We start from the raw sequence: 25,782 nt of genomic DNA on the forward strand, positions 1-25,782 counted from the left end.
TCCTCTCCCTCTTGCATCTTTGATGACGTGTTCACAGGCCCTAGGGTGGAACAACCTGTCACTCACATGAGATCGCAACAATCCCTGTCTGCGTCCGAAAACCTGTCTATGCCGAAAATTGATAAATGCCGCCTTCGGAGGACGCATTTCAAGGACGGAAGGTATCAGGGCACGTCCGAAGATTGCAATGTTTCACTTCCCGTAAGATACCTTCATCAGATCGATGTTTGAAGGCAGCATGTATCCTTCGCTGCCTTTGATATCCCACAATCCTGTGCGTTCCATTCCGTAATGAGCTTGAAAAAAAACAAAATGCCTATTATGACATTTCTAGCGAGAAATTACTATTGTAGTCATTAAACATTCTTTTAGTTTCCACCAAAGCTCTCTCTATTTTGCTGTGGATCATAAACCCGTTATGCTGCCTCAGAAGTTTGTCCGAAATCAGTTTCGTGAGGTACATTCGTGCGCAGACGCTGCCTGCAAAGTCATTGCCTGATAGGGCAGCGAGACAACAAGTCAGCTACCTAAGTTTTCGGACGCAGAAAAGTGTTAACTTATTTCCTGCCAAACTAGAGTAAATATTCGGTACTTATAAACCATGCGCTATTTAACTTGTACTGACACAAACTGAAAAAAATCATTGCAATTTAGTGAAATTATAAATTACAGAAAAAATATAAATATATTATTAAAGTATTGTACATGATATGAAGTTAAATTATGTGGAATCGTTTAGATTTTTGCGTCTTCAAAAATCACGTGACTCGATGTCGCGTGACTAAACGCGGAAGCGAGCCCAGAGTGGAAACGCTTCCCTCATTAAAAGCTTCTTGGCTGCTGCTCCCAAGTCCTCTCAGCTCTCGAAAATGGTTGTGTAAACAGATGGTCTGTAAGACACGTTGACGTCGCTACCATCGGATAGTTCTGGCGGGATATCATCACGTATCTAAGGCCTTAATTAACCGAAGAGTGTCAGTGTTATACGAGGAGGTGTTTGTTAAAAAGTAAACCGAACATACGGGTTCTTCAGAGGAAGCTCGGCTAATTTGTTAGCTTACCACTATTAGCAGACGTGCTGTGTGATATTCCACTTTTCTTTGCTTTTAAACACTCCGCTACATAGTCTGGGACAGATTTCACTTCCAAACCAGAGTAAATATGATTAATTTAGCTGGTGTGAGTTAGCAAGTTTAGTTATTTTGGTTGGGGTGACAGTGGGTGCAGGAGGCCTGAGTCACACTTGCAGGACAAATTGAGCCTAAAACACAATTTAACAGTCTGACATGCTCCTCTGGTCTCACGGTATATATATATGATCCACAGGGGCGTCAAAGGCATTGAAGCTTTAGTAGTTTGTTAGATCGCTAGGCTATGACATGGTAGGAGTGGAAGCAGCCTTGCCCACCAACATCCTTTCAAAATTCAGAATCTGTTGGGGTGTTTTGTGGTGATTCTCTGAAGGTCAGTCCTGTTTTGGTGAACCAGGACCATCATCAGTGTGTGCTGATGTTGTGTTGCTGGCCTGCTCAACTGGATCTGCGCAAGTTTCTTTCTGCCTGACCTCAGTTGGTCTTTTTCCTTATCAAGTTACTGAACAACGACCACCATGTCCGACAACCAGGGCAATCTGAACAACAACGTCCCACTGAACAACAACAATAACGGTGGGCCGAACCGGATCCGGAACCCCGCGATGAACCAGAACCCCCTGATCAACGTGAGAGACAGACTCTTCCACGCCTTATTCTTTAAGATGGCAGTGACATATGCCAGGCTCTTCCCACCATCCTTCAGACGAATATTCGAGTTCTTGGTCTTGTTAAAGGTGAGATTTGACATTTTTAATGTGCGTTGAATCTGTCGATCACTTCCAGAAGCCCTAAACTGACACCCTAAGACTGATGTCTTTTTGAATGTTTATCTGTTGGGATGCAGTGCCAAGCTCACTAAACATCAGGGTGGATGCTGGTCATCAGCATAATTTATTTTCCAATTAACCCATGGCTTTAGGTCTTACCTTTAGGTCTATTCCTGTATATGCAATGTACTTTGAACGAGGCATTAAATCAAAATGGCTAATGGCAAAATTGCTAATGCATGTTCCTGCACTGAATCATCATTGGACGTCATAACAAACTTTGTCATTTTTCATCGAATGTTATTATTATTATAAATATAATCTCTGAAATGACTTCACAGAGACAGTCCCCCTTTACCTTTTTGTTCTTGTGTCCTGTATTATTTGAAAATAACCCATTTTACTTTCATAATATGCAGTATTAATGTTTCATGTATATTTAATGCGTTACAAATTAAATAAATGTGTATACACTAATGTTCAAAAGTTTGGGGTCGGTAAAATTTAATAAAAGTTATTTGGGAAGTTTTTAAGTTCACCCAGGCTACATTTAATCAAAAATCCAGTAAAACGGTAATATTGTAAAATAACTTAAAAAAAATGTTTATTGTGAAATATTATAATTTAAAATATCTGTTTGAATATATTTTATAATTTAATTTATTACTGTGATGGCAAGCTGAATTTTAAGCAGTCTTTGTGATCCTTCAGAAATAATTCAAAAATCCCGATATGGTGCTGCTCAAGAAACATTTTGTTATCAAAAACAACATTTGTTATCAATTTTGAAAAGAGTTGTTCTGATTAATATTTTTATTATAGATATATTTTTTATAAAAAGCATTTATTTTTATCTTTCTATTCATCACAGAACACAAATAAATTTTATATATGTAATGTTTTTTAATAAAAAAATATGTGTATATATATATATGAAATGTTTTTTAACAAAAAAAGTAATTTTTATCACTGAACCCAAACTTTTTAACATTGTAAATAAATATAAATAAAATGTAAAATATTTACTCAATTCTCAAATTATTTTAGTTTCACAAAATGTTTAATATCCATTGACAAGGCTGTCATCAGACTTTGGAACTGACACAAGATGCCACAACAAGGTTAGTTGGCCAAGTGTCATGGTTATCAGCCAATGCAGATAATCTTAAAACAGACAGCTATTGGATGATTAATAAGCCTGAACTGTAGAACAGCGTATTTAATATTCAAGCGTCTACCTGATCATCTTGGGGGGGGGGAAACCCCCACAGGAAACTCAATCATAAACTCAGAAATCACTGTAACAGGTGCACACAGAAATGATTTTATTCAAATGTTGTTGGCATGTAGATCTGCTTCAAGAATTACCTGTTAAGTTAGTGAGGCACTCGTGTCTCTCAGCTAACCACAAAATTTTGTCGCAGTTCATAATCTTGCTAAATTATAAAGCTGTGAAACAATTACTGTACATAAATTGTAAGAGATTTTTTTTTTTTGGCTGACAAGGAAAAGTATCCTAAAGGTGTTTAAAATGTTTGACATTATCCAACAAAATGATGAAATTATAAAAATTGTTGCATTCATAAATGTATATTAATTATCTTATTTGACAAAAAACTAAATCGTGTTTGAAGAACATGTAAAAAAATGTGTGGCATATTAAAAATTGTAATTGAAACAAATGTATTAATGCACATTTGCTGTTTCCAAATGTTTTTAGTGAATTTTGAGTAAATATTGCATGCATAATCTATTGACAACACCTTGGTAGATTCTGGATCTGAGCTAACCCACTTTTGCTGTAAAATGGCAGTCACAATTAATTAAGCAGATTTTGCCCTACTTTCTGCAATAAACTAAATATAAACAAGCATTAGAACTGACTATGATGAAATAATTTACATAATCTCAATTTCAGTTTAAGTGAAGAACTTTCAAAGGAGTGTTTTTTTTATACATATATCATATATGCCATCCATGTTATGGAAGTGCTATGTTTAGGTAATGCTTTGTTGCCTAAACTGGTTTGTGTGCACATTTGAGTTTATCTTGACTTTAATTTCATGGCATTTGATTGGCAGGCATTGTTTATGCTCTTCATCCTGGCCTACATCCACATTGCGTTCTCCCGCTCTCCAATCAACTGCCTGGAGCATGTGCGGGAGAAATGGCCCCGCGATGGCATCCTGCGTGTGGAGATCCAGCGCAACTCCAGCCGCGCACCCATCTTTCTTCAGTTCTACGAGACGGAGGGAATCCAGGGGCTCGTGAAGGAATCGGAGGACGACGGAAGTGAAACCAGACAGCCAATGGTGCCGGCAGACGCTGAAGAGGAGGAAGAGATGACCATGGAGATGTTTGACAACAGCACAGTACGGGTGAGTTTAACAGGAAACCAAGGATTGAGAGCCAAGCATTAAAAGGAAAAAAATCAATAAAAAATTGAACATTTATTTGACTTATCGTTTCCTAACTAATTTTTTGTCATGTTTTCTGTGAAACACTAGAGGAAGAGCTCTTTTCTATACAATGAAATATAATTAATTAATGTGAAAATAAGAGAATATAGCATGCAATATACCAAACAGTGAAATAACAATCATTTCTAATTTAATTAAATATTTATATTAATTGAAATTATTGTATGTTATTGTAGTTGTAATTTAAATAATATATTATAATGTGTCACTTTTATTATTATTATTTATATAACATTAACTCCAAATAACAATAACTTAAACTGAAATAATTAGTTAAAATAATATAATATCAGGGTGGCCGCGGGTCCTTAAAAAGTCTTAAAATGTCTTAAATAAAGTTTTCCTAATAAAAAGCCTTAAAAAGTATTAAAATGTCTTAAATTCAGATTCGATGGGTCTTAAATATTTCTGGTCACATTACCGCTAAAATTTCTCCTGTCTGACGGACCCAATGTCCGTCAAATAACCAGCGAAGCATCGAATCGCGAGAATGATTCTGATTTTATTACATAAACAGCGATTGATAATGATTGTGTATTTCTGGTAGCGCTGTTGAGACTCGCCTGTCTTTGTGAGAGATTTTATAGTGATAAATTAAAACAAACGAGCATAACAGCACAATGAAAAAACTCACTGAAGAAACATACTGAGGTAAAAATTCACATATGATATAGTAACATAACATGACGGGAGCTATTTTGCTGAATATTCTCACGATTGCAAATGTAACATTGATTTTAGTTCATTAAACAAGTAGTTAATATTAAATTACTTAGGTCAGGCTAAACATTAAATTAGGGCTGTCAAATGATTAATCACGATTAATCACATCCAAAATAAAAGTTTTTTTTACATAATATATGTGGGTGCACTGTGTATAATTATTTTGTATATATATAAATACACACACATGCATGTATATTTAAGTAAAAAATATTATTTATATATAAAATATTTATATTTATATATAATATAAATTATATATAAATCTATATACAGTATATACATGAAAATATTTCTTAAATATATACAAGCATGTGTGTGTATTTATATATATAAAATAATTATACACAGTGCACCTACATATATTATGTAAAAAAAACTTTTATTTTGGATGTGATTAATCACGATTAATCATTTGACAGCCCTACATGTAAGCAATAAGGTACGAGAGGCTGTGCTGTATCGTGAATAAGTAACGGCTGAAGGGCGTTGTTAGGCACGACGCGAAGCGGAGTGCCTGCAACCCCTTCAGCCGTTACTTATTCACGATACAGCACTTGCCTCGAGTACCTTATTGCTTTTATAAAACGGTTACCACACAATATTAAAGAAAAAAAAAATTATTAGTGGAAATTTCATGGAAGTTAAATCAATAAAAGCATTAAAAGCATTCCTTCCGCTAGAAAAAAAATAGTCCCTGACCGTGAACAACAACGTTCCAATGTGTAATATGCATGAAAGCTCAAATAAAAACAACAAACCGTTCTCAAACTTGTCTCATTCTTTTTATTTTTTACAACACAATATTTGTGAAATTTCCTCACACAAATAGGCATAGCTTATCTCTCAGCATGAGAAAACGTTTACTTTTTTGTTTATTCCGTTATTTTCTCTCTGCACTAAACTAAATATTTACATAGCCTATAAATAAAAACACAAGGGCACATATTTTGATAGATAACAGTTAGGTCTTTAATCTATTTTATTAATGTTATCAATTCAGTTATTAAAATGCTGCCTAACAAGAGATTCTTTTTTATTGTTGTTTATTTAAATTTATTTGAACATCTCCGTTAATTGTGCACGCATTAAATATTTGTCTCATTTCAATCGGCTCCACTGTGGTGATATTTAACGCGGTTCTCTTTAGTTGGGGCTCAGCACTGTCAGCAGTGTTTTCTGTTGCAGCAAGAATGTCGCTCCAGTGCTTTCTTTGTTTTAAGTTTGGCCTCCAGTAGCTCTGTAGTGAACTTTCACACTTATGTCCACTCACAGACATAATTTCCCTCGATTCGAGACCAGCATCGGACAATCTCTGCACCATGGTGCTGCGAAGGCAGTGATTTGTGTAAACCTTTGAGGTGCCTGCTGCTTTACAAATTCTCTGCAACATTGTTGCGAGGTAGTTCACACCCATAGGCTCTCTTGTGTACCTGCAACAGTCAAAAACGAGAAAAAACTTTAACACAACAAGATTTAACACAAATTATAAATAGCTAATATGATTTATGTGCCGCTGCGTGATCTACGTACCAAACACATTTAGAGAGGTTTTGCTTTTTGGGGTGAAGGTAAAAAGCAGGGGGGTTAGATGGCAGAAGAGAAACGTACTTCTCTAGAGAGGCAACGGGACAAAGCGGGTTCCCAGTTTGTTGGAACATGAAGCCACGCCTGCTCTCCTTATTTCTGTCATGTGGGTCCTTATGGTTTTTTGTGTCTTCATTGAAGCTCATTGTGACATACTTTACACCATTTTCGTTTGTTAAAATGCGGAATGAGTCTGGAATGAGTTCTCGGTTCCCCTCTTTTCCTCTACGTCCGAAGTGTAACTGCACGTCAAACCAGACTTTGTTAACGAGTCCTTCAGGTGTGTTAGGATTAAGCGCATCGGACAGTTTTATGGTGCTGAAATCTTTCGTAGAAATCGATGTGTGATGCTCCGTTTTATCACGACCCTCTCTTCTCATTGTCTTTACGACTCCAACGAAAACATTATTGGATGAGGTGAATTCGCTGTCTCTCATCAGACACCAGGACAAACTCAAAGGTGGATCATTCAGGAATCTGTTCACACCCGCACGTAACGCTACATAGCTACTGATCCCATATTTTTCGCCTTTGGAGCTTCTGACAGTTCCGTAGAAGTCACGGAGAAGTGCGTTGAGTTCCGTCTTGGTGATTTGTTTAAAATCAATGCTGCAACCCTTTTCACTACACCAGTCACCGAAGCATTTCACTGCCCATCGGGTTTGCTGCACGGTATTTTTTTCATTACGAGTCTTCTCGAATGTATCAATGTTACATTTCAGCACTTCAGCATGACGGTTCATATTTGTAGAAGTCTCTACAAATTGTTCCTCAAACCACTTATCCATCGTCATGCCACCTAATAAATCGAAATTTACTTTAAACATTTTAGCCTTTTTAATTCTTACGTTTTTTGTCTGTTTATGTTGATACGTGTGGTTGCTAAGGGTGTTGCTAAGGGCGCAGTGATAAATAGAACCGTTGGGTGAAGCGGTCATAGCCGTGTTTTATCGTGAATAAAGCACAGCTATTGACCAATCAGAATCAAGGATTGTAACTAACCGTTTTATAATAAATATTAGCCTACATATACGTTTGTAATATAATGTGTATTTCCATCACAGGTTTGGTCTTAAATTTGCTTAAAAAAGCTTATGTGAACGCTGTCATGGGACCCGGGTGCGCGCTGGGGTACCGAACCCGAGACTACCTGGAGGAGGTGGTCTGAGTTCGGTTGCTCCCGTGCCGCGGTTCTCGTGAATGTGAAAGCAGCACGGACTCGGGTGCGCACTTATTCAGGAAGTAAAGTGACCTGCGGATGCGTTTTAGCTTATTGTGATGTATTCAGTTAAATAAAAAACTTGTAAGGGATGATAGTGTTGATTATTTACCTTGGATACGAGCGAGAGTGAGCCTGCAGTGTATCCGTGCATTGCGCGTGAAATCAGGGCACCACATTTGGAAATCCTCTGTCTCCTCAAAAGAGTCCGTTTGCAAGGAGCAGAGGGCCACCTTATGGCCTCGTTTACACTGCAGGTCTTGATGCCCAATTCTGATTTGTTGCCTATATCCGATTTTTTTACCGTCCGTTTACACGTTCTTTAAATTGTGAACCATATCCGAGTCATGTGTTTACACTTGACTGAAACATCGCGCATGTTTAAAGGGTTCTTCTTGCTCAGATGGACGAACGTGCAGCGATATCTCAGGACAGGTGGGAACATACAACACGATCTCATAAAAGTGAGTATCTATAGCACAAATTTTATTTCTCATGCCATTTATATGCCAAAAATAGTTTTTGCTTGTATATGATACGCACTGTAAACGTGCGTATTAAACGCCATAAAGTGCGTATCATGCACGCAAAAACTATTTTTGGCGTAAATGCCACGTGAAAAAAAAATCGTGCAATAAACGCACTTTCATGAGATCGTGGCGGGCTTTAACGAGGAGCAGTGGGTCCAAAATATTAGGATGTGCAAGCCAACCTTTGATATGTTGTGTCAACGTGTGTCCACATTCCTCTCCTACGACGACATGTTTCGTCGGGCCATCCGTCCCTTTGCAGATGCGCGTCGGGGTTTCTCTCGTCATTAAACCGTGGAGACGTAGCCTAATGCCTCGGAAAATCCGATCTGCCTGTTCACATGACAGTCGCATTGGCACATATCCGATTTACATCTGATTTATTTCCACATATGAACGAGGCCTGAAACCGATCTCGAAATATCCGAATGCATGCGTTTTTTTCCTGTTTACACTGTCATAGAACACATCCGATCTGTGTCGCATACGAGTAAAAAATCGGAATTGGGTCACATTTCACTGACAGTGTAAACGAGGCCTATGTGACACACTCACAGTAATCCTGTATTGTTCACTCAACTGCGCATAATAGCAGCGAATTAATAAAAAAACACAATATTGACCCGCGTTCTGTTTTCTATCATGCGGCGTGCACGTTTGCGATGACGTAAAATGCACGCGTCGCGAACGCACCAGGGTTCGATCAAGCGTGCCGCACAAGCCCTCAAAAGTGAAGCCAAAACGTCTCGATCGCCCCCCGGTGACCGGTCCTAGTATAGCTCATAAACCCCGCCTCCCCATGTTATTCAACGGGACGTGAGACCAAGAAAATAATTAAATTACACTTCACATATCTTTTTTCTAAAGATAGTTTCTGTCATTTACTGTAGTTTCTATCACGTTGATGTAATTTCAAGTGTTTGTTTTTAAAATAAGTTAGTTTTTAGTTAGTTATTTGATGCTATAAAAACGGTGCTGTGACATCATGATTGACAGCTGTGATTGACAGGTTCTCTGTGTGAAGTAGTCACTGAAGCACGCACAGACTTTTTTTCATAATGTTGACTATGTGTTCAGTGGTTGTATTTACCTTATTTTAACGAGGTACTGCAATCGGCAGACATTATTGGAGAGGAACGGAGCAGACAAGGCCACTTAAGAAAAGTGCAGGGCGTGTGCTTGCGATTGATTCAACGAGCGTGAGGGCGGGGCTTTGATTTCGCGGCTTTACTTCCTGCTCACGACTGCGCATGACTGGTCCCGAAAACGCTACCGCGCAGACTCAAGTTCCAATATGTCAGCGACATATCGGGACACTGGCGGCTTCAGTTCTCTCCAATGGAAAAGAGCGAAGGGGCGTCGTCCATCTTTTTTTACAGTCTATGGGTTCGATAGAATCAAGTTGAGTGTGAAACCAGACCAACGCTGCGGGGGGCGCCGGGAACAAACGCGCTCGGGCTCGGACCGCAGCAAACGAGCCCAGTGTAAAAGCCCCCTTAATGGATGAGGATTGTAACGATTGCAGTGATGTAAAGCAGTTGTGCAGTAAGCTGCATGATGCGGCAGTCCGTTATATTGATGCGGAAACAAACCATTTATGCTTATGTGCTTATTCTGAATGTGTGGGGAAACAACGACACATTTCACGTTTACGTTTACTTTCATTAAGATATAACCGTCTATGTTTACCAGAATAGTCCCCAAGATGAAGTTTTTACATAATTTTGAATTCATCTGTTCAAGCGCATTAAATTCAATTTGCGTGCTGTCTACACGGTTTTCTGGCGCACGCTTCTGATGTTTGTATTCATGAAAATTCTTGACCTGCAAAGGTCCTGTAATTTAAGGAACCACTCATTATACATAAATAAACGAAACAGTTCATGTTTTATGTACATGTACGAGTGAACAATCAGCAACCAAGAGCATGCAACAGAAGTGCTCTCTCTCTCTCTCTCTCTCTCTCTCTCTCTCTCTCTCTCTCTCTCTCTCTCTCTCTCTCTCTCTCTCTCTCTCTCTCTCTCTCTCTCTCTCTCTCTCTCTCTCTCTCTCTCTCTCTCTCTCTCTCTCTCTCTCTGTCTCTCCCATCAGTTAACGTTAATAATACATGCTTCGTTTTACTTTCTTTGCCATTGACATATCTGACAGAACTACAAACTTTCTACTGATGTCTGTGAAAAAGGGATGCGCTTGACAAGCTTGCGTGTCTGTGCCCCTGCCTGCTTAATCCACTGCGCGTTTTCCACGTATCAGCTCATGTACCAAAGCTATATAGATATTGCTATCATTTGTATAATGTTCCACTAATTAGATCCATTTACTTAGACGGCCTTCTCTTTTCTCTCCATTATACTCTCTGTTGTCAGTGTTTCTTTGCCTGGACACAAACACTGTGCACACACACTGCGTGGTATCGGTTGTTGGTATACGAGTACACGAGCACAGTATCAGGCCGATACTAGTATGGGTATCGGTGCATCCCTACTTTGCTGGATATAGAAAATGATGACAATGAACGTGTTAAACAAGATAAATGGTGTATGCATAATTTCACGATTATTTCACGATAAGTGTGCAATTAACTGCGATTAATCACAGAAAAGGGTGAATAAAAAAAAAAATCTATTTTTAATAAATATAATGTATAGTAAATAAATCACTTTTATTATTATTTTATAAAATGTATTTTGTATATATATATATATATATATATATATATATATAATATTAACTGTATCAATTTAAATAATCCTCAAACAAGTTAAATGGACTCATGGTGTTTTTTTTGTTTTTTTTTTTACTTCACAGATCTCTATAAACTGTCTTTTTATAGAAAAGTTGCATGAATATTCTAAAATATTTTTGTTTAAGCTCTTTTCTATAAAATTATGTAGAATTAATTCATGTGAAAGTAATAGAATAGCATGCAGTTGCCTAACAGTAAATTAATATTATTTTTTTATTTGTATATTATTTAATTAAATAATTGTAATTTTATTAGTTCTAATGATATATTATATATACTACATCTGCTACTACTAATAATAATTATAACCACGTATTATTATTATTATTATTATTTTAACTACCAAGTTATATAGTTTGTGTGTGTCCTGACATTAAGCACTTTGGTCAACTGTGGTTGTTTTTAAATGTGCTATGATATAATAGCACTTGATATAAATTATATAGAATGTATTATATATAATTTTAATTACACAATTTCAGTTTGGTCCTCATACAAGGTAGTAATTACATGAATATTCTTGAAAAAGCATTATGGGTGCTCCTTGGTAAAGAATTGCTTGGAATGTCATGATGGTCAGTAAATTATACAATATAATTTTTTGTGAATCATTCCATTAAAAAGGCCACCCTTCTTCAGATCTTTCTGACAGTGCCCTCTCTCTCTCTCGCTCTCTCTATCGCTCTCTCTATCGCTCTCTTTATCGCTCTCTCTATCGCTCACACACAAATGCAGTTTGAGCTGGACATCGAGCCGCGGCTGAATCCATCGATGAGCAGCGGTGTTCATGGCTCCAGCCTGAATGAATCCCAGGATCTGTCCTTCAGCCAGGCCCCCTCTAAAGGTATGCAGCCGCTGAGGGAGACTGTCTCCGAGATTGAGATGCTAACTCGAGCAGGTAAACATCTCAAATACGCCCCACTCCGTAGCCATCTGGTCCTTCTCCTCTTCCTCCTGTGTGAATTCATTCCCTCTCCTCCCTCCATCCAGTGCAGCCCTCCTCGCTTCCCCTGGTCAGATTTCCTTTCTATTCCCACATTCCTTTATGACCTTACCCTTTTATAAGGCCACATGTGCTGCGTCACACACCAATGACTGTAGTAAGATATAATATATAAGTGTCTCTAATTCAGTACAGTACAAATGAGTTATTTTTTTGTTAAATTGAATTTCTTTCTTCTGTTGAACGCAAAGGAATATATTTTGAAGAACCAAGTAATATATTTTGTAACCAAGCAGTTGTGGGCACCATTGACTTCCATATTATGGAAAAAAAAATATTATGGAAGTCAATGGTGCCCCACAACTGTTTGGTTACCCATTTTCTTCAAAATATCTTCTTTTGTGTTCAACAGTAAAAGGAACTCGTACTGGTTTGGAACAACTTGGGGTGAGTAAATGATGACAGAATTTATTTTGGGGTGAACTATCCCTTTAAAAGGACATTTATGAAACATTTTTATTTTGCATATTTAATATTTTTCTGTAACTAGAAAAGATTGATGACAATATAATCAGTGTATATATTTTTTTGTTTTAATACAAAAACTTTATAACATTCTACCATTGGTGTGAAGTGACGGATTTTAAGATTAATGGTAGAACTTCTGAATTCAGTGAAATGTTGTCAGCGTTGATCAGTTTTTGTTTTTGTGCAGTGTGGCCCCAAGAAGAGTATATTGTGGAATATTCTCTGGAATATGGTTTCCTTCGGCTGTCCCAGGCCACACGTCAGCGACTCAACATCCCTGTTATGGTGGTGACCCTGGGTGAGTACATCACACCTTCCAGGACATCAACAGAAAACCTGCCCATACCCACAATCCTCTTTTTCCACAAAATAGAATATTCTTGGTAATGTTCACCCACAAAATTTAAATTGTAGTTGTTTACTGACCTTCATGCTGTTTGAGGGATAGTCCACCCAAAAATTTCTAGTCGACTAGTAGTCGTTCATTTAAGCGATTAGTCGACTAATCACATGTTTATATTATCAATTGACTTCCATTGTGTGGACTAAAAATACAGTGGAAGTCAATGGGAACTGAGCATTCTTCAAAACATTATATTTTGTGTTCCGCTTTAGAAAGTAAGCCATACAGGTTTGGAACAACATGGGTCAGTAAATGATGCTCGAATTGTTTTTTGTTTTGTTTTTCCAGTGGACTATCCCTTTTAACACCCCAGTCCTCATTGCATTTCATAGTATTGAATAGGGTTGCAGGATGATATTCTTCAGAAAGTCACTTTTGTTTTTCATGAAAAGGTCATACAAGTTTTCAATGATATGAGAGTGAGTAAAAAAAAATGCCATAACAATTAATTTTTTTGGTGAACTGTTCGAATAAGACAGACATACAGGGGTTGGACAATGAAACTGAAACACCTGGTTTTAGACCACAATCATTTATTAGTATGGTGGAGGGCCTCCTTTTGCGGCCAATACAGCATTAATTCGTCTTGGGAATGACAGATACAAGTCCTTCACATTGGCCAGAGGGATTTTGAGCCATTCCTCTTCCAGAACAGTGGCCAGGTCACTGATGCTGGTGGAGGAAAATGTTTTCTGACTTGCTCAGTCCATTGCAGCCCAAAACATCATTGATCCACCCCCGTGCTCACTCTGGGCAGCAACAATCCGGGTGTGAAGCCTCATTGGGGCTCTTCCACACCGTAACTCTCACGGATGTGGAAAAGACAGTGAAGGTGGACTCATCAGAGAACAATACATGTTTCACATTGTCCACAGCCCAAGATTTGCTCTGTTGGCACCAATAAAACCAACATTTGGCATTGCCACGAGTGACCAAAGGTTTGACTATAGCAGCTCGACCATGAAAAGTCTCTGTGGAGCTTTAGACGAACAGTTTTGGTTGAAACAAGAGAGTCGAGTTCCGCATTTAATTCTGCAGTGAGTTGGACAGTTGTGGTTTTATGTTTTTTGGATACAATCAGGGTTAGTTCCTCGATATCCCTTTCAGACAGATTCCTGTTGCGTCAACACAGTTACTCCTGTTGGATGTGGTTCGTCTTATGTGGTGGTATGCCATCATTACTCTGGATACCATAGCTTTCGATACACCGCAAAGACCTGCTGTCCATGTTACAGATCAGCCAGCAAGACGCACACCAAAACTTTATCCTCTTTTGAACTCTGTCTCCCATTATGTTGTGGGGATTGCAATATTTTATGTACAGCTGTGCTATTGCTCTGCTGATTCAACCTTTAAACTTCTGCAGTTTTATTGTCCAACCCCTGTATTTAACTTTTTTTTTTTTTAAGAAATGCAGTGCCAGTTAGTACTGTTGTGTTAGTAACCAGAATCTCTCTCGGTCTGTCTGCAGACCCCATGAAGGATCAGTGCTTTGGAGATGGTTTCAGTCGCTTCCTCCTAGACGAATGCCTGGGTTATGACGATATCCTGATGTCCAGTGTGAAGGCTTTAGCAGAGAATGAGGAAAACAAAGGTAAATTAGAAGTTCTCTCTCTCAGAAAATTTTTTTCTTTTGATGAAGGTATAACTATGACATGAGAATGTGATTTGCTTGTTTTTAGGGTTCTTGAGAAATGTGGTCTCTGGAGAACACTACCGTTTTGTCAGTATGTGGATGGCTCGTACCTCGTACCTAGCAGCCTTTGTAATCATGGTTATCTTTGTGAGTACTTTACTTTAACTGCCTCTGCATTACAGACTAGAGTGCTTGTTAGTGATTGGATTGTAGGTGTGATGTCATCACATTAGTTCAGTTTCTGCATTTAGGTAATTAGTCCTCAATTTGTTCATTCTCATGACTTTTTGTGAGTGGAACATTAGGTGAAATTTTAACAATGTTCTAGTTACTTTTCCCCCCACGCAATTACAATGAATGTTCACTAAAATATCCTAAAAACTAAAATATCCTAAAAAGTGACCCACGTGCAATATTCTGAATTTTCTGTTATATGATTGCTTTAAGATAGAAGCTTGTGACATAATCATTAGTGAGTTTGGGGAAAGAATGATTAATTCACGAACGTGCAGTACAGTAAATAACCAAAATTTTGATCTGTTTTTCACTTGACTCACATTATCATATAACTTCAGAAAAGTCACATGGACAACATTTAACATGAAATGTGTTTAATGCTTTTTGGAGCTTGATAGTCCAGTGTTGTAATTCACTTTCATAATCTAAAAAAAAAAATGATCAGGATATTCTTCAGAAATTGACTTTTTTAGGATTCATTAAATATAGAAAGTCATATGGGTGGGTAAATGATGACAGACCTGTCATTTTTGTGTGGACTATTCTTTTGAGTCACTTGGACCATGGAGAGATGAGTCTTCAATGTTAATACGACACTGAATCAAATGCAAAATTCCATCATCCACAAGTCTTTTTTGTTTCTCTTTCAGACCCTGTCCGTTTCCATGCTGCTGCGGTACTCACACCACCAGATTTTTGTCTTTATAGGTAGGCTCCCATCAGCCTCTCAGATCTTTACCACTGCATCAGCATCTATGATCATGTTCCAAGATGAAGTTCATAAAAAAGCCAATTTTTAAAAGGTCCATCTCTCTGATTTCCTCTGTCTCAGTGGACCTTCTCCAGATGTTGGAGATGAATATGACCATTGCCTTCCCTGCCGCCCCTCTTCTCACTGTCATCCTAGCTCTTGTGGGTAGGTAGAGATCACTGCTGAGGTTTTGGAAAAATGTTCTCATATCTGTTTGTGTCTCCTATCAACTTGATGCCTGATCTGTTAATTTATTGACATCATACTATAATCACATGATAGTTTCTTATCAAAACATTTTATGAAGGTTGTTTGGAATTAAATGCCTCTTTTTGATCCTGTCTGTAGGGATGGAGGCCATAATGTCTGAGTTTTTCAATGACACAACCACTGCCTTCTACATCATCCTCATTGTTTGGTTGGCGGACCAATATGATGCCATCTGCTGTCACACCAACACAAGCAAGCGCCACTGGCTTAGGTATGTTACCTCACCAACACAGGTAAATGCCAATGGTAGGGCTGGGTATCGTAACAAAATGTTCGATACCGATACCGATACCGATACCTTGACTTCGATACCGGTTCCTGAACGATACTTTTTTCGATACCAATTTTGTGTAACCAGTTTTAACAATATAACATTACCTAATTTTTTTTCTTTTTCAGTTTGTTTACTTTTTTACACTCATATTTTGGCTTTGAAACGATATCTATTGTGAAAAATGCTATACAAATAAATGTGAATTAAATTAAATATAGGCTACTGGGGGGCGGGATACTGTAGCCTATATGCCTCGCGCTCAGCACGTGAAGCTTGCCGCAAAGCACTGGCAAAAGTAGCCTAATGATTATGGATGTGGAAACAATAGCAAGGAGATATTTTAATTATTTATTAATGAACAAGTGTTTACTAATGGTTTGTTCACACCGAAAGCGAATTTAATTATTTGTGCGAGTAGATTACATACAAAGTCAATGCAAAGACGTGAATAGACGCATCATTCGCGCCGGGCGTCGCGAATGATGCGTTTGCCGCGAACGTCTTCCGCGCAAGTTGAACAATTTGAACTCGAGCGGAAGATTTAAGCGTCTGACTAGACGCGATATACGCGTATTTGACGCTCTATTCGCGTTCGGTGTGAACACACCATTACTCTCAAGTGTATTCTGTGCGCTTCTAACACACACACACACACACACACACACACACACTACAGCCTCACGTGCGACGAGCCGCGTCTCTGGGCAGCCGCGTAAACTAGTGTTTTTTCCGCCACAGCCAATCATACTGAATGCTTATTGTTTCACTGACGTTGACGAGATTAACCACTTAGGTACCGAAATTTGGTACCGAAAAACAAGACATGTTTCGATACTCGGTAGTATCGAGGCAATTCGGTCGGTACCTAAAAAGTACCGAACTCGGTACCCAGCCCTAGCCAATGGCTCAGACTGTTCTGATGTTTTACATTCATTTTGCATTTACATTTATGCATGTGGCAGACGTGTTTATACAAAGCGTCTTGTATTGCATTGAAGATATACATTTTATCAGTTCATGCATTCCCTGGGCAAGGGACCGTGGCAATGCTAGCTCCATTCTCTACTGTTTGAGCTAAGGAAAGCTGCAGAAGGTTTACAGCTTGATTAGTTTCACACAGACTTGAATTCATTGTGCTTAGTAGGGCCCTATAAACTTCTGATTTATTTTTGCCCAAATTTCATTTAACTTTTTTCAATTTAATGGTTGAATTAAATGTAAAATAAATTGTTGTTAAATTGTTGATTTCAATTAATTAGACATGACTTTTATTAAGTTCAACAAAAAAAGTAATTTTTAGGACCCTATGAATACGAAGTTCAGTTTTATTTTTCCCAAATTGTGTTTATGAATCAAAAAGAATGTCTAATTAATTGAATTCATACAACTTTAACAACTTAATTCATACAATTCTTTTTTTAACACTAATAGGGCACTATGAAGCGTTTACATTTATTATTTTTTTTAGAGGAAATAATTTTAGAGGAGGTTTTAATTTTCCTGGATTTATGATTTAATACAAATTTATCAAAAACAGTGATAATCAAATGAAGGCATAACAGATTTTTAAAAAGATTATATAAATTTGTAATGTAATCAAATGAAAATTAAACAATGCCTTTTTTGGCAAACAAAATGCTGTACAACAGTGGTTCACTGTTCAAATTAAAACATGGAAGAAAAATTATTCCTTAAAGTTTTCTTAATTGTATTATTATTATATAATTACTTTGAGAGGTACATTCTACTGTACAATAGCAATATACATTGTGCTCCAAATTATAATGCAAGTGACATATCACTGTGATTTCACTACAATACACATTCAGTTTGTTTTATTTCTAATATCTTTTTAGATAACTGGAATCAATCTCAGGCAGGTTCGTTAAATAGTTTGCCAGGTCTTCTTGGGTAAATGGAAATCCTTCTTAAAGAGGTCATTCCACATTATTAAGCAAGTCACAGTTCTCATGCAACATGGAAGAAAGAAATTTCTTAAGATTAAATGCTTCAATGTCTTGTAAAAGGCATGAAAACAACTGATATTTTGTGAAAACTGAATAGAGTCAAAAGATTTGTCAGTGATTTAGAGCACAGAACTCGGTCAGATAAAGACTTAAGTAAAGTTTTTGTCTAACTAATTAATTGTATTAATAGGGCAGCTATTAAAAAAACCCACTGTTGAGCAGGAAACGGGTATTTGAAGCCACTGGTGTCTCTGGAGTCCCAAGAACTCCATGCAGGCTGACAGTTGTGTATAAAGTTGCATTTCAGCCACCCCTGACCAAAGCTCACAAAGAGAAACATTTACATTGTGTTTTGAATAAGGTTGTGTAAGAATGTTCAATCTGTAATTATTATTCGAATTTTGCTTCATATGCTGCTTTGCTGTCCGTAAATGCAGTGATATCCTAAGTACGCAAACTAAAACTCACAGTTATAACTGAATACACTGGATGGCGCTGTGGAGCTTGTTAACAAGTTGATTATATTTGATCACAGAATGTCATCATCTGCCTCTAGGCACAGCAAAGTATGGAATTACATTGATCAAAATGATTACTTTTGATCAAATGGATCAACATTGTGTGATACTGAGTTATCATAAATATCACCATCATGAAATCCAAACACCAGTCGAATGAGGAAAGACAGCTGTCCATCACTGCATTCACGAGTAGATTATATGATAGCAAAATGATCTCGAGACATATGCTTCCTTTAAGTTTCGACGGAGGAGACGGGTTTAAGGACAGAAAACACAAAGCACTGTAAGAAACTTTGCTTGGCACACTATCTTTGTGTCCCTGCAACGTTTGTCAGCGGAGCCCATTTTCTCTGCACCCGGCCTTATTGTTTTCAGGCTGAGGAGCCAACTTTCACCCGATCATGTGGATATTCTTTTTTTTTCTCAACATGAACATGTAAAACAATATAAACACGATAACCATTTGCTGACTCAAGTGTATACTGTATGTATACAGTCTGCCTTATTAGCTTTATTTTACTTTTGCTTTAGCTTAAATGCTTTTGTTCTGTTTTTTTGTTTACACACATTGTTTAATGTTTTCAACTAAAAGAAAATCTCAAGATATAATGTAAGCTTGTGTATATTTGCTAATCATAAGCTTGTTCAGAAATGGTGACAAAAACGTAATGATAAAAAAAAAAGTCTTAAACCTCATTCAAATAAGCATATATTCAAATATTTGTTGTTTTTTTTAGGAGGCCAAATATTTGAATACAATATATTTTGAAAAATGCCCATCCCTAGTTTTGAAATATATGAAGACTCATTTTAAAATGGTTTTAATCACTGACTAATGCCGTACTACAATGGATGGTCTAGATCAGGGATGGTCCTGCAAAGTTCACCTCCAACCAAGTGTAAACTCTGCAGGACAGTGGCAATTTAGGATCGACGTTGCCTATCCCTGGTCTAAATGGATAAATGGATTTCTGGATGATTGGTGAATGGCCACCCGGTTCCAACAATACTGTGACTTCAGCAAGGGTGATGATTTGGGCTGGAATATTGGGAAGTGAGATGGAAGGTCCCTTTAGGGTGTCAAAATGACTTCTGCAATATACTTATGTGGAGTTTATAGCTGACCATTTTCTGCTGTGGTATAAAAAGAAGAATAGTGTCTGTCTTCAGAAATAAAAGGATTTTCATGCAGGACAACGCACTATCCCATACTGCAAAAAACATTTTGGTTAGGGGTGGCAGAGGCCAAATAGCTGTTTGCTGCTCAACAGTGGCTTTTTTATTATAGCTCCCCTTTTAATACAATTCATTTGTTTGGCAGACACTTTCCTTAAGTCTGACCGAGGTCTGCTGTGCTCTAAATCACTGACAAATCTTTTGATAGTTCTCTATTCAGATTTCACAAAATATTAGTTTTTATGCCTTTTGCAAGACATTGCACTAGTGCTGCACGATTAATCAGATCGCAATCGCGATGTCAAGCCTATGTGATTATATGACGCAAAATGACGCTGCGATTTTTAAATAAAAGGGCTATTAAAGGTGAACTAAGTAACTTTTTTACCTTAACCGAACAGCTTTGGAGTCATTGTAATGTTTATATTACTGATTTCGTGTTGAATGGTGGTCGTCTCGCACCCCCCTGGTGCCTGTGAGCCGCAAAACCACCCTTGCAACTGGGCCGGCGGACCGCCGGCGGGCCGCCGGCCTCAGTGTTAGGAAGTATCGTGTGATATCAGGTCTCGCGAGGTAACGAATTGCTTTACGGCAAAAAACAGATCTGATAAAATTCTGATAAAATGAGCATCAAACAGAAATAACCCGGCGCCGTATACATGTGGTGTTGGGCGCGCGCTGCTCTTAAAGGGGCCATACCTTATTTCCACTCGTTACAGCGTCCATCCTACTGAACAGGTACCGGTGTACAGGGGGAGGGGATCCGGCCGTGAGTGCGAGCCATCTCTGCGTGAGTGCTATTCACGACAGTACAAGTACTCCACAGCGACTCTAGGGGTCGCTTTTTGACAAAAACGGAATTCCTACTTAGTGCTGCTTTAACGCAGCATCTGTTATTTTTTTGTCATCCTTTGGCTAGTGTTCCATGATCCCGCTCTTATTCATGCGAATGCTTTAAACCATTCATGCGCGACAAGTCAAAAGAGAGCACGCTGCCTGTGAATGTTTTTGACGACTCGCACGGAAAGACGCGCGCCAGTATCATGCGCATGCACAGACCGCGCGCCAGAATACAGTTCTCTTTCGCGCTTGAACGAACAATAACACACACAATTATGCCAAAATGTCATTTGTTGAGTGTCTTCATAACACAAGAGCAGTCTTATGATGGACGTAAAGTGTTGTGAGAGAATGAGGCGCGTGTGAGATCAGCGTCTCTGTCAGCAACGGCTGCCCTTAAAGGGCAAGGAGCCAATACAACTTTCTGTCAGTAAAGTTAATCAAAGAACAAGGGGAACAGAGAAAATTACTCACTGCTCTTGACTAAAGAACTTGCGTTTAATAAGGATTAGTCTATATATCATTTAGAATTTGTGCAGACTGTTTGATAACTTAATTTAATTTCTGTATATGTCCTACCTGTTAGACAGGAAGGGCACAGGTAAATATGACATTTATTATGGGTTTATGTGAGGACTGTTTTAAGTTCACTTAAATTAAAAGCTGTTATTTTTTGAAGCATGATTAATGTTTAAAAAAAATTGATAGCTTTCAATTTTAATGACGGAATCATTGGATGGCTATAATTAATGTTTAAAATGGGGGGAGGGGGTCATTTTTATCCAGACATCAATGGCTTATTGATCATTATAGATCAGATCGGTTCAGATATACTGAAATGCGTCCACATTGCAGACACGTTGCTTCAGACAAGCACGTGCAGGTCGCGGTTTCTGTTTGCGTCATCACAACACGTATTGTTTCGGTGATAAAAGTCTTTCGGTGGCCGAATATTCGGTGCATCCCTACAGCATACTCCTTTCCACATACACTCCATGCTCCCCACAGCTCCTGTACTACTATCCTTTGGAAATGATCTGTTGCTTGTTGTTAATCGGAGATAGGGAAATGGGGACTGTAGGTTGACTCTACTCGGATCAGCCTATTAAAAACTCAACTGAAGTGGTGTATATTGTCTCTGTTCCAAAACTTAGTGAGCTCCCTACCTATACAGCAGGAATGCAGTTGATAAATAAGACAAGTTAGCTTTTTTGTTTGATAAATAAAATAATCTGAATGGTTCTTTGGCATAAACTACAGTAGTCAACATTTGAAGTGGATCAAAACCTTTCCTCAGAGTTATACGTGAATTTTGAACAATACCCGTTCTTGTCTTGGGACAACTTTGATTAACTTTTTTGATTGAGTTTTAAAAATCCTTGTCCGGTAGTCATAGAAGTTTATTGGTCGAAGAGAGTGGGACCAAATTCTTTATGCCTTGAAAGTATAATGTTGTTAACTTAACAAGTGGATAGAGGGTGACGTTAGAGTCGCAACGTAAGGAATATTGTTTCCGGGTCCACGCCTCTACTGTCCAAGCATAAAAAGAGGTTTATGAGCACGATTTATTCACATCACACATTTAAGCTGAACATTTAAACCCTCATATAAAGCATCTCTTGTGCTGTTTTGCAGGTTTTTTTATCTGTATCACTTTGCCTTCTATGCGTATCATTACCGCTTTAACGGCCAGTACAGCAGCTTGGCTCTGGTCACTTCCTGGCTCTTCATTCAGGTATCGTATTTCAGTTTTTTTATTTATGTAATTGGGAAATCTGTGGATTTGGATGGAATTGTTTGTAGCTCATGGGCTTTTTCGTTTTTGTCTTCCACAGCACTCAATGATCTATTTTTTCCACCACTATGAGTTGCCAGCCATCCTGCAACAGATCCGGATCCAGGAGATGCTGCTTCAGAACCAGCAGGTGGGCCAAGGAAACCAGACTGCATTGCAGGACAATCTTAACAACAACACTAGCAATGCTGCGCCCGCCGGCCAGGGTAACGCAGCCGCTAATGCGAACGTTAACGGCCAGGACCGGCAAGCTGCTCAGGATCAACCTCAGCTTGAAACCCACAACGGATTGGTGGTAAATCCCGGTCTGCCCATCGACCCATCCAGTTCTGACCTCGACTGGATGGCTGAGATTGCCATTGGCCCAGACGTTCTGTCTGTTACACACCTGGGCGAGACTCTTTTGGAGCCGGGAGGGATCCAGCAGCCAATGTCAGGTGTAACAGAGCTGTACAGTCTTAACACAGCAGGAGAGAACCAAGACGGAAACATTAGCGCAGCCAATGCTCCTGCGGTTGACATAAAGGGGCGGGGTTGCGCTCAGGGTCTGGGGCCCCCTGGTGGCGGAGGTGGGCAGGTGGAATCTGAAACGAATCCCACTTCCTCCACAATGACCTCACACACAGACTGCAGAGTTGCAGAAATGTGCATGGGTGCCACAGACTGGGACGACAAGGCAAAGAACAAAAGCGAGAGCTCGGACTCTCACTCCGCCCCAGCTTGAGTTGGGCACTCGGTCTCCACCATTCGGAACAAATGAATCCACGCTCTGCAGTCGCCACCCCTCTCTGTAAATTAATCCAGAAGGCATCAAGAGGAGAAGCTGTGATGGAGCTTTATTTAATTATTTAATAACATCCTGGAAACCTCCAACGTGAACATGAGGAGGGCAGAGGCAGACTTCCGCCATCTAGTCATATTCTTAAGAGTAAATACGCAGTGAATTGTCAAAATGATGCCATGTTGTGAGGGTGTGATAATTTGGAGACTTTACATGTGAATTATTTTTTCTTTTTCTTTTTTTCTTTTTATTTCTTTTAATACAGGGAGTATTCAGTCTGAAACGTGATGTATCGCTCAATTATGGTACTTTTTGTGGCTCCTGATTATGGAGCTACAGGTGTCAGCAGGCCGCATGAGCGGCAATCTTGCTTTAAATCCAAATACACATCACACTTTGCACATCTTGTGCGAGGGTTATTTTTGGCTCTCTTTCCATTCCTCTAATGATAACATTAACGCTGCGTACTTACAGCAGTAAAAATTCATTTAGAATGACGTTTTGGCCCCTACTACTTTCGTTCACTACAGCAAGCCACCAAAATGTTCCTTATCTAGCTCATGCCGGTGTGTTCAGGTATGCTATTATCATATGCATGGAGCAGTTTGACCACTGAATTTGATGCTATTCATGGTCAGAGTGCTCTGATGTTGATATATAGGTTGGACTGCCAGTCAAAGAAGTGGACAGGTGACGACAGAATCCTTATACTCAGAATAAGTCCTCCTTCAACATGATCCTCTTTGAAAACTGTCATGGGGTCATTTCTGTGTTTTCTAATCCTCATCAAGAGACATTTGTTCTTGTGATTAGTTTAGGCAGACGTTTTCGTCTTTTGCACGATCTCATCAGAGTCTTTGGTTTTTCTTCAGGTCAAGTCTGGCTTTGAGAGAGCAGGTGTATAGATTATTGCCTTATGCTTCTAAAACCGAACATTAACCTTGTATTTCCATCTTTAGGAAGTACATTGGTGTCGATAGCCTTACCAGAGGCTTCAAAGCCAGTAGAGAAAAAAGTCATGGGACAGGACAACTGAAGCAAGAGTAAACTTGTCGTTACTTTTAACAGATATTATTTAGAATTAGACGTAAGCAGTGAATGTCAGACTGTTATATTCACAGCTTTGCGGCCCTTCAGCTAAAGTCACTGATCCATAAGTCCATTGTCTTTTCATATTCTGCTTTTGTTGTGGTTTGTCCATGTGTTTGACTTGAGAAGATCGGTGGCTGTCCAATGACAGGACAAGTTTGTTGATCTACATGACCATGTGTACAATCTTTACTAAAAGCAAGAGAACAAATAAAGAAATATCTTGTGTTGTGACTGTGGATGGGGGAAGGTCATTTAAAGGCTATGCAACAATATGGCAGGCTTCCAGGCTCTGGAATTTTTCTTTTTTCTTTTTTTTTTTTTCAATTCAAATTGTGCAATATTTTGTGAGGCTCAGATCCATAAAGGATTCCAGGTCTAAAAGAGTGATTTATGGTTTTATGATCAGTTCCTCATTATTATATATTTTTTCCTGTGCCTATTTGCCATTGTCAGAGGAAGCGGATGATTGTAGTGTTTAGATTGTGTAGGATGTCTAGACAGAATCTGGAATTAAAAATTCGCAGTTCTGTGATAAACTCGATTCCATGTCATTCAAATGTATTTAACTGTAATGTTTAAAATAACTGCATAAAGAGACAAAATTAATTTCCATTTTGAACCTTTTGTTTGTGGTTATTTTTTATATCTTTCAGGCATGTTCTATAAATAGGGTACATATTAATTGTTTTAAACGCAAATTGTCTGTACCCGCCGGAGGTCAAATTAATTGTTGGATCAGGAAAAAATAAAACCATTTAAAATATTTATTAATATTAATTCAAATATTTATTGTTACTGCATATTGAAATATTTACTGTTATTGCAGAAACCTCATTGTGACGTTTTCCACAACATGGTGAGATGACAAGTGAATAAGGATACTACACATATTTTAGCATTGATTAAATTTCATCAGTTACTACAAACCAACATTTGGCTTTTTGATTTTACTTTTGTAACCTATTCATGGAAAGTACCTTCCTCCTTTGCTTAAGAAACTGCAACATAATGCTTAAAGCTCACAGAAAGTGTCATGCGATGTATTTTTCAAAGTTGCGGTTCTGTATCATATACTTGAGAGGTATTGTAAGCACAAATAAAACTACTTTTTCAAATAACGGGAAATTTTACAAACCAACATTTGACTTCAGTTGAAATTTATTTAGGCTTTTAAATTTGCAACTCTGTTACCTCCATTTTAAAGTGATATCTATATAAACTAAATGGACAAAAGTATTGGGACACCTCTTCATTATAGAATTCAATCGGACCCATTGCCAAGGGTGTATAAAATCAAGCTTCTAGTCATGGAAACTGCGTTTACAAACATCTGTGAAAAAAATGGGCCCTCCTGAGGAGCTCAGTGAATTCATATCAAGACATTTTGGACAATGCTAGGCTTTTAACTTTGTGGGAACAGTC

The 25,782-nt window shown here is 38.3% G+C and overlaps 2 protein-coding genes across 3 annotated transcripts; one reads left to right on the top strand and one right to left on the bottom strand.

Annotated features, from left to right (window-relative positions):
* Positions 1 to 817: 817 nt before the first annotated feature.
* Positions 818 to 23,526, top strand: tmem259 (transmembrane protein 259). 2 transcript variants are annotated; one of them, XM_056252680.1, is made up of 11 exons: positions 818 to 1,828; positions 3,943 to 4,239; positions 11,882 to 12,044; positions 12,805 to 12,915; positions 14,492 to 14,614; positions 14,703 to 14,803; positions 15,544 to 15,601; positions 15,726 to 15,809; positions 15,993 to 16,125; positions 22,328 to 22,427; positions 22,528 to 23,526. In XM_056252680.1, exons 1-11 carry the CDS (start codon positions 1,610 to 1,612, stop codon positions 23,209 to 23,211), a joined length of 2,073 nt encoding a protein of 690 aa, XP_056108655.1. In that variant the 5' UTR covers positions 818 to 1,609; the 3' UTR covers positions 23,212 to 23,526. The 2 variants fall into 2 exon arrangements, with proteins under 2 accessions (XP_056108655.1, XP_056108656.1); XM_056252681.1 differs by having other exon boundaries at positions 11,882 to 11,990.
* On the bottom strand, positions 6,079 to 7,500 carry LOC130086607 (uncharacterized). Its single transcript, XM_056252682.1, has 2 exons — positions 6,598 to 7,500; positions 6,079 to 6,497 (listed from the first exon to the last, which is right to left on the bottom strand). Exons 1-2 carry the CDS (start codon positions 7,476 to 7,478, stop codon positions 6,101 to 6,103), a joined length of 1,278 nt encoding a protein of 425 aa, XP_056108657.1. The 5' UTR covers positions 7,479 to 7,500; the 3' UTR covers positions 6,079 to 6,100.
* Positions 23,527 to 25,782: the final 2,256 nt, after the last annotated feature.

The sequence above is a fragment of the Rhinichthys klamathensis genome, unplaced genomic scaffold (genome assembly GCF_029890125.1).
Source record: "Rhinichthys klamathensis goyatoka isolate OS25496 unplaced genomic scaffold, OSU_Roscu_1.1 h1tg000098l_1, whole genome shotgun sequence".
Classification (NCBI taxonomy): Eukaryota; Metazoa; Chordata; class Actinopteri; order Cypriniformes; family Leuciscidae; genus Rhinichthys; species Rhinichthys klamathensis.

Excerpts from the sequence above, each read along its gene's own strand:
- tmem259 (XM_056252680.1), top strand. The coding sequence starts at position 1,610 with ATGTCCGACAACCAGGGCAATCTGAACAACAACGTCCCACTGAACAAC. Across the intron at positions 15,602-15,725 it reads CCAGATTTTTGTCTTTATAG|TGGACCTTCTCCAGATGTTG; the intron begins GTAGGCTCCCAT and ends CCTCTGTCTCAG. Across the intron at positions 22,428-22,527 it reads CTTCCTGGCTCTTCATTCAG|CACTCAATGATCTATTTTTT; the intron begins GTATCGTATTTC and ends TGTCTTCCACAG.
- LOC130086607 (XM_056252682.1), bottom strand. The coding sequence starts at position 7,478 with ATGTTTAAAGTAAATTTCGATTTATTAGGTGGCATGACGATGGATAAG. Across the intron at positions 6,498-6,597 it reads AACCTCTCTAAATGTGTTTG|GTACACAAGAGAGCCTATGG; the intron begins GTACGTAGATCA and ends TGACTGTTGCAG.